Source organism: Pan paniscus, chromosome 3 (genome assembly GCF_029289425.2).
Source record: "Pan paniscus chromosome 3, NHGRI_mPanPan1-v2.0_pri, whole genome shotgun sequence".
Taxonomy (NCBI): domain Eukaryota; kingdom Metazoa; phylum Chordata; class Mammalia; order Primates; family Hominidae; genus Pan; species Pan paniscus.
In genome coordinates this window covers 13,824,999-13,841,118 of record NC_073252.2, presented here as the reverse complement: position 1 = coordinate 13,841,118, position 16,120 = coordinate 13,824,999, and the positions used below count along the sequence as shown (strand labels likewise).

The 16,120-nt window shown below is 39.5% G+C and overlaps 1 protein-coding gene across 4 annotated transcripts in view; it reads left to right on the top strand.

The window, feature by feature from the left end:
* The window catches only part of BOD1L1 (biorientation of chromosomes in cell division 1 like 1), a 59,188-nt gene extending 43,313 nt beyond the window's left edge, over positions 1-15,875 (top strand). Inside the window, exons 18-27 of one of the 4 annotated variants that reach the window (XM_034958306.3) lie at positions 1,823-1,907; positions 2,249-2,322; positions 3,358-3,433; positions 3,517-3,548; positions 4,598-4,643; positions 6,936-6,985; positions 7,080-7,164; positions 7,576-7,729; positions 11,768-11,908; positions 14,483-15,875. In XM_034958306.3, coding sequence (XP_034814197.3) covers positions 1,823-1,907; positions 2,249-2,322; positions 3,358-3,433; positions 3,517-3,548; positions 4,598-4,643; positions 6,936-6,985; positions 7,080-7,164; positions 7,576-7,729; positions 11,768-11,908; positions 14,483-14,600 — 861 coding nt within the window. In that variant the 3' untranslated portion in view covers positions 14,601-15,875. Of the gene's footprint in view, positions 1-1,822; positions 1,908-2,248; positions 2,323-3,357; positions 3,434-3,513; positions 3,549-4,597; positions 4,644-6,935; positions 6,986-7,079; positions 7,165-7,575; positions 7,730-11,767; positions 11,909-14,482 lie in introns of all 4 variants that reach the window. The other 3 variants (XM_014344613.4, XM_055111202.2, XM_014344615.5) reach the window with 3 other exon arrangements.
* Positions 15,876-16,120: the final 245 nt, after the last annotated feature.

Sequence of the window (16,120 nt, the reverse complement as noted above, 5' to 3'; positions counted from 1 at the left end):
ACACACTCTCTCTCTCTCTCTCTCTCTCTTTCTCTCCCCGCCACACACACACACATGCTGCCTCTCTCCATCTCACACACTCTCTCTCTCTCTCTCACACACACACACACACACACAGAGCACTCGAAGAGGTCCTGAGCTGAAAATGGCAGTGCAGCATGAGTGTCTCAGTGAAGCCTCAGTGTTGATGTGTTGATAACAGAGCAAATAGGTTTCTCCTTGGCTTTCCCAAACGAGTTGACCTTCCATCCTCTAAATCAACACCCTCCCAAATTGGATGTACAACAAGCCATCAGAATGTGAGAAGAAATGGTAGAACCACAATTTATATATGCCTTTTATCTAAAAATCTTAAAAAGTAATCTCTACTAATATTTACTGTATAGATTATTGGCCCTGGTGCCATCACTGAAAGTGAGCTCTCCTCTGACATCACCTGTTAGTCTTGCACATTATTGCATGTCTTGGACCTAGTTATGTAGTACTGTCAAAGTACCTTAAGGGTAGCTGGGAGTCCCACAACACAGGACTTGAGAATGAGCCCCTCACTTGTTTGTTCACTTTCAGCATTATATGACTTAATAGTTTACAGATGTTCAACTAAATGAATTTGCAGAGTTTGTTTACCTTGTTTTAATTGAATTGACCCTCCCAATACCGACACTGGTTTGAGGTTTTGGCAAAAATAACCACAACAAAAAACCCCATAAGACAAAGATAATATTTGTATTGCAGATACAAACAAATAATAAGAGAAATGGCTGAGCTGACACTTCTTTTACTAGGAAGTAGCAGAAGCTCTGTGTCATCCTCATTGTTAGGTAAAAAAGAATGAAGATCTAATCATAAGAGAAATGGCTGAGCTGACACTTCTTTTACTAGGAAGTAGCAGAAGCTCTGTGTCATCCTCATTGTTAGGTAAAAAAGAATGAAGATCTAATCATATGTGACATGAAGTGGGCCAGAAATTCCACTGTTTCAGTAGACTGTGTGAAATGTGGAATTGCTTTTATATCCATCCCCTTCCAGTCCCTGAAAGGCTATATCAAAACCCAATGACATTGAATGCATCCAAGTAGGGAAATCGGGGGTGAGGGCATTTCATTATAGACCCCTTTAAATTTTGAACCACAAGAATATATTTCTATTAAAAAATAAGTAAAATTAACATTAATAGAAATGAGGATTTACAATTTTTTATAATGGGCCATTAAAGTAAAATTAAAGCTTTAGTTTCCTATTTCATCTTGATCTTATTCTACTTTATGTATTTTTGTTTATATACTATATTAGTATTATAGTTGAAACATTTTGGCATTTCATGCTGAGAAGTTTCTTGCCACTATGGGGGGATAATTTAATTGCTGAAAGATCACTGCTCCAAGTCAGCCCATCTGGATACCCAGAAATTCCCTTTGGCACCTCCCAAATTATTGCTTCCCCACATCTCTCCCCTCCATCACTCCACAAAGATAAATATCTGTTGCCAATATCTGCCCATTCTTCCTTTGGAGTTTGTCTTAAAAAGACAAAATCCAAGTAGAGGAAGGAGAGGAACAATTTCTATTTTGCAGGAAAGAAAATGGCCTTGATATTTTATACTTGAACCTTATCTCATGCTTTTCTGTTCTCAGAGTGTTTATTTTTTTTATAGTCTCACTAGCAGCAATAATAGTTACACTTCAAAAACATTTTCCAAAAACTATCCTTAAAAAGAGCTAGGAAGTTTTTTTGAAATAGAAAGGCAAACTTGTGTGGAGAGGATGAATGGACGAAGGCTTCAGTTTGAAGAAGGTTCTAGTCTTTTTCAACTTCTCTATAGGAAGAGAACTCCAGAGATTTGGAAGAGTTACCTAAAACCAGTTCTGAGACAAATAGCACTACCTCAAGGGTCATGGAAGAAAAAGGTGAGTAAAATATCTGCTTGGGTAAGTTGACTGAGCCTTCAAAGCAGCCAGCATATCTCTCAACCGAAACATCTATTTTGCTCATTTACTTTTCCTGTGTAATAAAGTGCCTCATGCTTAAGATTAATAGGGCTAGGGAATCATTTTTAATTTGGATCCTGCTATACCCAAAGTGTGCTGTTTACTAGTCACCCAAACTCAGGCTTGTTAATTTTGATGATAGAAACATGAAAATGGAGTGTGTGGTTATGTGTGGCTGCAGCTGTGTAGGTCACCTGGGTAAAGGTGGGGAAGGCTGACCATGGTCACTAGCAGTGAACAAAGTTCTTCCTTTTCTACAGATGAATATAGCAGCAGTGAAACTACTGGTGAAAAGCCAGAGCAGAACGATGATGACACCATAAAATCTCAGGAGGTGAGATGTGCTTTTCGTATTTATTTGTTCACAATTATTTAAGCACTAACCAAATTAAATTCATTAAATACTGTTATCTTGAGTTTTTCTTAAGTACTTTGAAGAAGCTGCGGTTTTTTTAGTGCAATGGAACACCATTTCATACAGTGCATTTTATCAGTGTCATTTTGATTAATTTTGTTCTCTTCATCTTTGTTTCTTCAAAACATTTGTATGAGACCCACTTATGTCATAGCCAGATAGGATCAGCTTAGTGCTCTACATCAGCGGCAATGTCAGGTTCCTGGCCTGGCAAAGCTGAGCTGCCAGGCCAGGCACATGGCAGCAAATAGGAGGCTGTCTGAGCCATGGAGTCCAGCCAGGATGAAACAGGAACAGCAGCAGGGTGTGCAGAAGGCATGCAGGGAATACTCGAGGGGACCTAGTTCATGAGGCAAGGTCATGGATTCCTGGAGGCTGCATGCACAGACAGAGCATCCCAGCCCTGCCCGCTGTAAGCCCATAGATTTTCAGGGAGCCTGTGGAGCAGAGAATTGCAGTGGCTTGAGACTGAGCACCATAAATCAAGAGACACAGCCTGTGCACTAGCCAGGTCTAGATAACCATTGCCAGGTTTGGCCATTGTTAAATCATTTGTTATTGTTCTCACTTCTGTCTGTATGATATATTCAGTGGACCCCTTTATTTTTTATAAGGGTATCATTTGGTCACAACTAACTTGGGCCAAATCCCAATTTAAATGGACATACATACTTACTACAGAAGTAAAAGGTTACACTTTGATTACTTCATTGTCTCAAAATCCTCACGGCTCCATTAATTTATGACAGTTAGTGATATTTATCAGGTTGAAGAAACAATGGTGAGATCAGTAAATAAAACACTAAGCCCTACATCACATATTTTTAAAGTGACAAAGCTAGGATTTGAGCTCTCTTAGACAGGAACTCTAAATCTGATTTTTGAGAAAACTTTGTATAATAAAGGATAAAATTTTTTTCTTATTGCTGTTGTTGTTTTTTATTTCCCCCTTAGGAAGATCAGCCAATAATTATTAAAAGGAAAAGAGGAAGACCTCGCAAATACCCTGTAGAAACAACGTTAAAAATGAGTAGGTACTTGGTGTGTTTTCAGTTCACACACAAGAAATTTTCGAACCGATTTTCTAAGTGAACTTTTTTTTTTTTTTAGAAGACGACTCCAAAACAGATACTGGCATTGTCACTGTAAGTAATTGCAAAACATGACAATTTCAAATACTTGCTCTTAACCTGAAAAACGGTATAATGCAATATCTAGTATTTTGAACTTTATTTTTTTAAGTACTTGAAAAGCTTTAAAAGTCTGAGTAACCATTCATATATTTTGATTACTAGTATCTTTGTGTAAACAGAGTTATATTAGTTGTTCTTCATTCTGATTCCATTCTAATTCAGGAGTTTGATTATTTAAAAATTATCTAGGGATTTATCTTCTTGTGGCCACCCTTGGTTAAAATATACAAATTAGCTATTTTATATGATTTTGAGATAGTGGCTTCTTTATAGAGACTTGTGAGTTGTCTTGCCATCTTACTACTTTCTTTGGAATTCTTTTTGACCTAAAATATTCACTGAGCTCAGTACAGGAAACTCCTTAGTGATATTTTATGTTTGAACGTTCTTTATCTTTGACCCTGACGTATACCCACCAAAATCATTGTATCAGGATTCCATCGCATGCATTTCAATGGATTATTATAAGGAGGACATTACAAGAAGAGCATTGTAAGGAGGACAGACGTGTATTCACTGACCTAACAAAAGAACATGGGATTCAAGCCTCAGCTTTGTCACTTATCCCGAGACCTGTGACTTAGGGCCAATCATGGGACCCTCTGGTGACTCAGTTTCCTTGAATGTGAAGTGGTATGATGCCTGCAGTCCTTATCTCATAGAATTATTATAAGACAAAACCAGAGAAGCACATGTGAATGCATTTAGCAACATGTAAAATGGTTTGCCTTGGGAAACATTAACCACAGTGGCCATGCTGCATTGCCTCACTTCTCATCCTGTAGCATCGCAAAAGGGAAGTTACTTATTGGAAAGTCTGTATTTATAAGCTCAGGCATCCATGTTTGCTAGGTATACTTAATCAATTACAGAAAATAGGTCTCAAATATGCCTATGTAAATAAAGATCCTATACCACCTTTACATCATTGATTGCATTTCTATGTGATGATTATAAACTGCTGATTTAAAATTTTTGTTTGTTTGTTTATTTAAACATAGGTAGAACAATCTCCATCTAGCAGCAAACTGAAAGTAATGCAAACAGGTATGTACCTACAGCATTCCTCTGTGTGTTATCTGAGGGAGGGGCAGGAGAGGCTGGCTGTTGGAGAAGGTTTGGAACTTCCATTCTGCCTCTCATTGAAGTGGGTGGCCCCCTTGGTAAAAATAATTGTCCTTGTATCTGGGAGAGACTGTATCTATTGGCTTACAGAGCCCAGGACTCAAGAATTGAAATTGTTTTGACTATTTTTCTCCTCATTCCAAGGAGAAGAATATATTCCAAAATGTTGATAATGATTAGCTCTGGAGGGTGGAATAATGGGAGCATTCCATATTATTTGTCAATATTGCCTGCATTTTCCAGATATTTTTTGCAATGTGTATGTATGCATTTTGTGGTCTAAAATTTTTTACATAAAACAAGAGGCGCCATTAGTGAGCTTTGAAGTGTTGATATCAACAACAAAGATTAATGTGACAGCTATTTTGTATCAAATAAATAGTATGGTCAGATTGAGAAAGTACATATTCTGATCAGCCAATAAAGCAAATAGGTAATATAAAGTTGTTTCCACATTTAACTATGTGTGATCATACTTCATTTTTTCTTGTGTCTTGGTAAATTAAGGTTCATTTATTTTTTGAAAGAGGAAGGAGATTCTGCACGTTTGGTCTTACCAGTTTTTATTAATAATTTTGTAGTATTTTGAATCCATACAAGAAATCTTTATAACTTCAGTCCCCTTTAAGGACTCCAATTAAAGCTGTGTTATTCAGAATGTTTTCTGAGTATGGGTAAAATGATGACCATTTTAAGACAGTCCTCTTTGTTGACATTTCTATTGGATTAACTTTTTCATCTTCATTGGTATTTTAAACTTGCAAAAAAGGACAACTACTACAGTCACTAAAAAGAAGTACCTTTGAGTTTTTGAGTGCCTGATGAACATCCCCATAATTTCAGCTTCAACTAGTGCATTGAACTAATCTTTACTTTTCTTACCATGATACAGTCTCAGAAAATTGTAACATCTGCAGAAAGCAAATGCATAAAGAATGTATGTATGCACCCTACAAACAGGTCATAAAATGTACTTTTTTAGCTACCATGATGTATTTGGAGTCAAAAGAATTCTACCTGTCACTCTACTTGTTAGTTATGCGACTCTAAACAAATTACTCAAGCCTGGTTTGTTCAGACTATAGGCTGGGATCATAATACTTGCAGAGCTACATTGAAATTGAAAAGTCCATATTAGCCAGGTGTGGTGGCTCACACCTGTAATCTCAGCACTTTCAGAGGCCTCCACAGGAGAATCACTGGAGCCCAGGAGTTGGAGGCTGCAGTAAGCTATAATTGCACCACTGCACTCTAGCCTGGCCAACAGAGCAAGACCCTGTCTCATAAAAATAAAATAAAAGTACCAGTTATATATCCTTATTCAAAATGCCTAGGACACCAGAAGTGTTTCAGATTTTGAATTTATTCAGATTTTGGAATATTTGCATTTCCCAGTTGAGCATTCCTAATCAAAATTCAAAATGCTGCAATGGCATTTCCTTTGAGGGTCATGTCAGTGCTCAAAAAGTTTTGGATTCTAGAACATTTTAAATTTTGGATCATCAGATTAGGGATGCTCCGCCTGTATATCATTCCAACTTGCAGTTACTGGTACATATTGTGGGCTCCTTATATGCCCCCTTTTTTCTTCTTTTTGGGGGTCAGAACATTTAAGCTGAAAGAGAATAAGAGTAGTCTAACCCAGCCGGGCGTGGTGGCTCACACCTGTAATCCCAGCACTTTGGGAAGCCAAGGCAGGCAGATCACCTGAGGTCAGGAGTTCAAGAGTAGCCTGGCCAACATGGTGAAACCCCGTCTCTACTAAAAATACAAAAAATTAGCTGGACATGGTGGTGGGCACCTGTAATCTCAGCTACTCAGGAGGCTGAGGCAGGAGAATTGCTTGAACCCAGGAGGCGGAGGTTGCATTGAGCCAAGATCACGCCACTGCACTCCAGCCTGAGTGACTGAGTGAAACTCTGTCTTAGAAAAAAAAAAAGTAGTCTAATCCAACTTCTTATTTTGCAGCTGAAAAAACTGAGGGTCAGCAAATTTAAATAAAATCTGAAATGAAAACTTATGTTTCGTGACTCACAATCCAATGTGATCTCTGCTAGGTATTCTGATTCTATCTTTGCTTGACTGATACAAGATAATGATGAGATGTATAACAATGTATTAATACTGATACATTGACAGACAAGCCAGGCTGATTGTTGAAATTTAAATTTACAGTAATAAAATATTAATGCAGAGATTTCCCTTTTCTTAAAGATGAATCCAATAAAGAAACAGCTAACCTACAAGAAAGAAGTATAAGCAATGTAAGTGTTAAATTTCTTATCAAGATATGTTGTTTAGAAATCAACTTAAATGCTCAGCTGACCACCCTTTTGACTTTAATTTTATTGCTTCTAGGATGATGGTGAAGAAAAAATAGTAACAAGTGTGCGTCGGAGAGGAAGAAAACCCAAACGTTCTCTCACTGTATCAGATGATGCTGGTATGTTTCTAGCAAATTCTTAATAAGTCTTATTGTTTCAAAACCGCCTTTTTAAAGAGTTTTTCTTTGAATGAGGAAAAATCCAATGGTTACAGCTAATATTAATATTATATAAATATGTGTGAAATAGGTCTAATCCCATGTCAGAAATGGTACATCCCAGATGCTTTTCTAAGTACATGTCAATTTTTTATGAACGCTGGCTGTGAACTGCATATGTAAACTATCCAAAATGTGTTTGAGATTAAGTTAAACAGTTGTGAATTGCAAGTGCTGAAACAAAAAGGAAGTGGAAAACCATTTCTCTGCCTCCAAGTCCCTAATATCCTAAGTTCTAAACTCCATGACTCTCTCTCTTGGAAGTATCTTTGGGAATTGTAAAATCCAGGTGTTACCCTTCTATTTGAACAGAATCCTCAGAGCCAGAAAGAAAACGCCAGAAATCAGTTTCTGATCCAGTGGAGGACAAGAAAGAGCAGGAGTCTGATGAGGAAGAGGAAGAAGAGGAAGAGGACGAGCCTTCAGGAGCCACCACAAGATCCACCACCAGATCAGAGGCTCAGAGGTAATGGGGGCAGCACAGAGCTGTCAGAGACCTTCACCAGCTTCTCCATCTGAAAACTGCTCTGGGTTTCCTGGGATTCTCTTTGAACTGAATCATTCATGCTGCAGTGGAAGTTCTTCCCTTTCATTTTTATTGTTAGCAGTGGGCACATAGTTCTTGGAGAACACATTTTCTGTCCTAAACCATTTTGGGGGATTGCCTCAAAGTCTTTACCAGGTTTTAAATGCCTATTTGGTGGAACCCATTCAATTCCTTACAAATATTTTTTGAGCATCTGCCATCCTTCAGATGTCGTATTGAGCACCATTCATGAATATGGACATACATAAAACATCATCCCTGCTCTCAGCATACTTAATTCAACCCAGAAAGCAGGAGGAACCAGGCCCACGCACCACCGTCATCACATGCATCTCACCAGTGCTATGCAATAGGTTGATCATAGGAAAGTGCCCAAATTTGACCATTTTTGAGGTAATTTCATATATTTCCCAAAATGTGTTCTCTCAAGCCCTATCGTAGCCAGAAACCTCTGAGAAAAAGAGTACCACGGTCAGATGAGTTTGGGAATGTCATTGAATTCTCTCTCCTTCCTCAGTTACATGTTCATTAAAATATTAAGGGTTTGGCAAACTCCAGGGCTGGGCGCGGTGACTCACGCCTGTAATCCCAGCACTTTGGGAGGCCAAGGCAGGCGAATCACGAGGTCCGGAGATCGAGACCATCCTGGTCAACATGGTGAAACCCCGTCTCTACTAAAATACAAAAATCAGCCAGGCATGGTGGTGGGCGCCTGTAATCCCAGCTACTCGGGAGGCTGAGGCAGGGGAATTGCTTAACCGTGGGAGGCGGAGGTTGCAGTGAGCTGAGATGGCTCCACTGCACTCCAGCCTGGTGATAGAGCAAGACTCCATCTCAAAAAAAAAAAAAAAAAAAAAAAAAGGGTTTGGCACACTCCTAAAGGAAAGAAGCCTGTTGAACTTTGTTTAAACAAGCATTATTTGCTGATACCACTTTTCTGTTGTTGGCCTATATCATTATACCTGTTCACATCATCCAGTGTTCCTTTCCCCATGGCACGTTTGAGAAATGGTACATAACTGTATTGTCTCATCCTAACCGTTAATCACTTTCCCAAACATGAATATTTTCCAGGCTGAGCACGGTAGCTCATGCTTGTAATCCCAACACTTTGGGAGACCAAGATGGGAGGATCACTTGAGCCCAGGAGTTTATGAGACCAGCCTGGGCAACACAGGGAGACCCCATCTCTACAAAAAAATTAGAAAATTAGCTGGGCATGGTGGCATGCACCTGTAGTCCTGGCTACTTGGGAGGCTGAGATGGGAGGATCGCTTGAGCCCAGGAGCTTGAGGCTGCAGTGAGCTGTGATCGCACCACTGCACTCTAGCCTGGGTGACAGTGAGACTCTGTCTCTGAAAAAATATATTTTTTTTAATTTTTAATTAATGTGATTTACAAGCTATTGATCTTGGTATCATCTTGTTTAATTTCATTATTCAAGATTAATCAAAAAGTTCAGGAAGATTTATTTCAAAAATAACACTAACAGCATAATATAATAGTATCTTGTGTTTACATAAAGAACTAAAATCGGGGCTGGGCACAGTGGCTCACGCCTGTAATCCCAGCACTTTGGGAGGCTGAGGCCGGCGGATCACGAGGTCAGGAGTTCGAGACCAGCCTGGCCAATATAGTGAAACCCCATCTCTACTAAAAATATAAAAAATTAGCTGGGTGTGGTGGCACGTGCCTGTAATCCCAGCTACTTGGGATGCTGAGGCAGGAGAATCGCTTGAACTCGGGAGGTGGAGGTTGCAGTGAGCCGAGATCACGCCATTGCACTCCAGCCTGGGTGACAGAGTGAAACTCCCCGTCTCAAAAAACAAAAACAAAAAAATAACAAAAACTTAAAATCAATCTGTTTCTAATTCCTCCAAACTTAACACAGTATTAGCCATTTGTGCCATGGTTTGATTTCTCAAAGAATCAGATTTTAGAGCCAAAGGACTCTAGAAGCTCACACGGCTAAAGTTATAAGGTGGTCTCATATTTGTTTTTTTAGGTGGAGCAGCTCAGATAAATAGAAAAGAAGTCACAGAATCCAAATTGCTGCTGCTAGGAGAGGGTGAGGGTGCTGGAGCCCAACACCCATGCATTTGGGTATAGCATCCATCCCACCAGAATTACTGCTTCCCTTTAAAACAGTTGTGGAAAGTAGGGCTCAACTCAGAGAAAGTTCCATAGGCCTTCTAGCCATCTTCGAGTGAGTGTCTAGAAATTGCTCTCAGATTTGCCTTTTATAAATTCTTTAAAAATAAATCTTATTTGATTTATATGGTTCTGTAATCACCTGGATTATCAAAGCTCTTCCTTCATGCACTTTATAATATAAACTTTTGATTTACAAATGAGTTGTTTTCTCTCTAGTTTAGGTTCCTTGGCATTGGTTGATCAGTCCCAGGGCTCTGGTGTCTTCATAATTTTACAAATTGTCTGAGTTGGGTGGGCTCTCAGTGGTCATGTAGTACCAATAGCCAGTCAGTGCCTGAGTCACTGCACCTGCAGCTCCTCTGAAAGGGTCTTCTTGCTTTTGCATGGACCTCAGTGGCAGGGAAAGCCACATCCTCCTTAGCATTCTCTGACTTGTGTTCAGTAGAAGCCGGCCTCCCTGTGGCTTCTACTCTTGATTCTAGTTCAACTTTCAGAACCTTCTGTCTAATTTTCCCTTACGTATTTGAGGGCAGCTTCCAGGTCTTCTCTGCTTGCTTATTGAGCCCCTTCATCATCCCTGTTTGTGCTCATCAGTTACCTTTATCCTCTTTTAGAAGCAAATGTGCAGCTGGGCGCAGTGGCTCATGACTGTAATCCCAGCTACTCAGGAGGCTGAGGCAGGAAGATTGCTTGAGGCTGGGAGTTCGAGACCAGCCTAAGCAACATAGCAAGACCCTCTTAAAAGAAAAAATTAAATTAAATTAATAAAAAATAAAAGAGGCCACGCACAGTGGCTCACACCTGTAATCCCAGCACTTTGGGAGTCCAAGGCTGGTGGATCACTTAAGGCCAGGTGTTCAAGACCAGCCTTGCCAACATGGTGAAACCTCATCTCTACTAAAAGTACAAAAAATAGCCGAGCATTGTGGCAGACTCCTGTAATCCCAGCTACTTGGGCAGCTAAGGCAGGAGAATTGCTTGAACCCGGGAGGTGGAGGTTGCAGTGAGAAGAGATTGTACCACTGCACTCCAGCCTGGGTGACAGAGCGAGGCTCCTTCTCGAAAGAAAGAAAGAAAGAAAAGAAAGAAAGAAGGAAGGAAGGAAAGAAAGAAAGAAGGAAAGAAGGAAAGGAAGGAAGGAAGGAAGGAAGAAAGGAAAGAAAGAAAGAAGGAAGGAAGGAAGGAAGGAAAGAAAGAGAAAGAAAGAAAGAAAGAGAAAGAAAGAAAGAGAGAGAAGCAAACTCTGTATACCAAGTGTGGTCTAATGAATCCAGAAGAGGACTGTTCTACCTTATTTTCTGGATATTGTTCTTCAGTGTGCATCCTCATTACTGAGCCTCAAATTGAAAAATACACCAGCTAAACAAGTTCCTTTTTCAGAGTTTTTACTGGAATCAGAATTCCTTATCTGATTCTTGTGCAGTTGACTACTTGGGCCTTAACACTTAGCCTTGTGAATTGTACTTTCGTTAATCTTGGCCCTTTATTCTACCCTGATGAGCTCTTTTGTAATCTTTATTTTGTCGGCCAGTATATTTTCTGTTTTTCGCAGATACATCTTTTTTCTAAATCAAAATAAAATATCATGCACAGTAAGAACAAAGATAGTGTCACACAAGCAGAGGTAGTTGTAGATGACATTAAGATCGACTTATCAGCAGTGGTCAGGAAAACCAACCATTTTTCTGATTTTAGTTCCTATTGTTCTGACTTGCCCACAAGGAGCCTCATACTTCCTACAGAGTTCCAGGGACTGGAGTATTCAGTGCTACCATTGCCCAGTGTTTCTATAATCTGTTTCAGAAAGCAACATAGCAAGCCATCTGCACGTGCAACATCCAAACTTGGCAGCCCAGACACAGTTTCTCCTAGAAATCGCCAAAAATTAGCAAAAGAGAAGTTACCTACCAGCGAAAAAGTTAGTAACTCTCCCCCATTAGGAAGGTAAGTCCCTGCTTACACTTCAAGTCATTTTTAACCCCCTAAGACTATTTTTGGTACAATAATGCTTTCTTCCTAATTTCCTTTAAGATTTTGTCTCACCAAATAACTGTTTTTGGGGATCATTGGTTTCCAAGAAGAATAGGAAGGGCTGCAGAAGGTGTCTGTGTGGCCTCACCAGTCTGGCCTTGCCGCAGTGGACTGCCACACAGGCTTGTCCTTGACACCTGTGAGCCTTATCTGCCTTCTCCCATCCACCAAGACCAAAGGCAAGGCAGTGTGGTAAAGCATTTAACAGCCCAGAATCATTTCTGTTTTAGCTAGAGCATTGGAGAGGTGATGAGGTGATAAAGCTTCCTCTTTCAGGCACGGCCCCTGCCAGCTTACACCTTTCACTGCAGCCTTACTGGTCTTACTGCTTCCCAGAGGTGGTCCTGAGCCTTCCTTTCTTGCCTTTGCTTGAGCCAGTGAGGAGTGTCCTCACCACCAGCACCCCTAGTAAGTCAGATCCTTTCCGTCCCACTTCAGCCCATTTTCATCTCTTCTTGCTGCACTTCTGGTCAGTACTGGGCACTTGAGATGCCACATAGCATTGGCTTGGTATATTCCTTTTATTTACCCCTCTGAGCTCTAGGTTTCTTTCTTGAGATAGGAATTTGTCATACTTTCTATACATTATCATATTCAAAAATAAAAGACTCTTCACTGTACACAAAAACTGTTTTGACCTCTTACCACATTTTCATCTTCACAGCATACTTGTATGTATGTGCTGTTTTCCGCACATTCTAGAAATGAAAGCAAACTATAATGCCAGGCAGTTTCACATACATGCTCTCATTTAACCCTCAGTGAGTGAATTGTAATAGTTACTCTTATTTTATATGTGAGGGAAAGAATCTCAGGAAGGTTTCCATGCATACTACTCAAAATTGAACATGCAGTCAAATCACTTGAGGCTGCTGGTAAAATGCAGATCCTGGGTCTGTAAGTCTAGGCTGGGACCTGAGAGTTGGCATTTCCAACAAGCTCCTCAGTGACCAATGCCCCTCCTCACAGACCACATTCTGGGTGGACTAGAAGGGCCTGGATAAACTACGAAGCTCACATGGCTGGGGAGAAGCAGCCTGACTCAGAGCTTCTGTTGGCTGCCACTTGGCCCCCAGCACAATGCTGCGCATGGCACCTTTACTGAAGAGGTGTTCATTGAGTGGCTGGTGGCTTTCCATGGAAACAGTTTGAAATGGATTATCAACAAACACATTTTCAGTCATTGTCAACACATGTCAAAACCACATCATCTGCAACAATTTTTGACTCAGTTTATTTACTTTTGCTGTCAAACAAGAAACGGAAGACGTGTCTTCATATCACTAAGAGTCCCATTTCTCCATCTCCTGCAATTTTGGTTTTCCAAGTCTTTGATTCATTGACAGGACATTTACTGCCCGCTTGCCATGTGTTGGGCATTGCACTAGGCACTGGAGTTAGAAAAATGAATAAATCTCAGCAGCTGCCCTAGAGAATCATCATGTCTAATGGGAGAGATATATGTGTATAAGACTTTCAAACTTTTTTGGCAACAACCCACTATAAGAATATTTTGCAATACAGCTGGTGCTCACATTCCTGCTGCTGTAACTGAAACAAAATTTCATGAGTCAAATTTAATAGATGTGATACGAGTGGTATTTTCTGTTGTGTCCTATTAACATGTTGTTTTAAAATATTGATTGTAACTTGCAGTTTGAAAAAACACAGCAGATAAATCGCAATGGTAAATGCTGTGGTAAAGACCTAAAGTCTTCATATTAATAAAGTCGCATTTCTCTGTGGGGAATTCCAAAGATGGGGCATCTTGCTTTGTGATGTGGAAGGTGCAGGACTACAGGCCCAGATGGTGCACAAGTAGAAGGCAGAACTATAAAAGGCTCTGGATGATTTTCTCCTGAAAGCATCAGAGACCCAAGAGGAACTTCATACATCTCTAGGACAGTAACATGATTAATTGGAGTTTCCAACAAATAATTTTAATCACAGACTATATCAACAGGGTATGCTGGTGATAGGGAGATTGGTTAGAATGTTCTTCTGAAATTCCCGTGCCTTTTCTAACACAGGTATTTTCTGTAATACTGTGCTACGAAACATGATTTTGCACTTGGTCCAACCTAGATTGCAGTCCTGCTGTGTTCTTGCTAGTTGTTTGAACTTGGGACAGTCTGTATATTGGTGGGACCCGCTGTTGATGTCTTTGTTTTCTAGATGAAAGAACTAGGGCCCAGAGAAGGAAGTGGATTTGAGCACCATCAGCACCTAGAGTGTGGTAGAGCTGGAACCAGAGCACAGGCTTCAAACTTCTCTTCCAGTGTTTTGTGTTTGTGTGTGAGGTTGACAGCAAATAACCAGTTAGTTCAAGCTCTTCACGAGGTAGCTCCTTTTCGTGTATAAGTGTTACTGGGTTTTTCTCTTCTTAGCTGTCAAGTTCAAAACTCTTCTGTTTTTTTAAGGAACTCCCAAGTTATTTGAAGCAGCTGCTTTTAAACCTCACCATTGCCTTGACTTTGCTTAATGCAGGTCAAAGACACAGCTCTCCCCTTCTATCAAGCGCAAGAGAGAAGTCAGCCCTCCTGGGGCCCGAACAAGAGGCCAGCAAAGGGTGGAGGAAGCCCCTGTGAAAAAAGCGAAGCGATAATCCTGACCACTGCTGCCCTAGGCTTATGGAGGAACACGGTGGAGAGGAAAGAGACATGCCTTGGTGGCCATAGGCTTCTCTTTAACCAGGAAAAAGATATGCATGTGCTGTAAGTCCCTAGGTGCAAGCTTTTTCTTGTTATGTTTTAAACAGCTTTATAAACTATTGTTCATAGAAGATATTATGTACATTTATTTCAGATAAAGGACAATAAGTTTACTTTGTATCTGAACTCAAAACAAAGTAGTTGTATATTTTAACATTCAAAATTGGGATTTCCCAATGTGACACATCATGAATGCAAACCCCTCCAGCCCATCAGACGCCAGGCTGCCTACTGGTAATCTGTGTATAGTATATAAACATGTAAAAATAGGTTGTATTTTACTCTATGTATGATGCTAATCAATGAACACTTTATTTATTTTACAGAGAAAACTTATCTGTGAACTTTACTATATATCTGTTTATTTTACTTTATTATTTTTTTTTAAATAAAAAGGGTTTTAAATGCTATGCAGTCATTAGTAGAAAATTTTTTAGGACTCTGCCTGCCCTGTAACTATCTTAATATGATCTGGCAGAAACTCGCATGTATCCAAGTAAAGTAGTTTAGCTAAAGAAAGGTTCTTCATTGCTTTTCTGTTCACAGTTGTGGCTCTGTTTTTTAAGAATGTAACTTGTTTTTAGATTATACTTGCATCTGTGACTTTACTACCAGCCGCATTGACACAAAACAGGTTCTGGTTCAGGTAAAGTTGCGTCAGTCACCTGCAGCAGAAATCCCTCTTCATTCCTCTTCTCTGTGTTCATTCCTCTTCTGTGCTGTTCTGAAGCTTCTACCAATACTCTTTCCATATTGTCTTTTTCAGTGAAGAGAAATGCATTCAAGATTAGGTCCCTCCTGTCTATCCAGTTTCAGGATTTTATGTTGTTTTATACACAATTATTTCAGTATAGAAACTGGCTTTATTGCCAAGTGTTTTTTTAAACATGTTTTAACTCTCATATGAGCAAACTGTCCAACTTCAGTTTTTCATAAGATTAAACTTCTTACGATCAAATTTGTCTCTTGCAATGATGTGATGAGTTGCCAAATAATTGAGATTATTTTAAAATGTTTTGTTCATATTCTTGTTTTATAATTAAAATTTACATTCAGTGTGTATGGGTTTTTTTTTTTATTTTGACTCTTAATGTAAGGTGGATATTTCTGTCATTTTACATGGTTTCTTACTGAGATTTTATATATAAATTATAAAATGTTTACCAAAATTTGAGTGGTAAGAATTTTATTTGTGTGTTTTAAAATGTGTCTGCATGAAAACCATTTCTTCTCTCTAAATAATTGGTCTTAGCTGTATCATTCCATGCTCACATTCAAATTTGAGTCAGTGATGGCCTTTCTCAGTAGAACTGAACTCGGTAGAACTGAACTTTAGATCCAGAAAGGCCATTAGAGATGAGGAACATGAGAGTTTCTCATTTTTATGTATATGGATGATTTTTAACCAAAACTC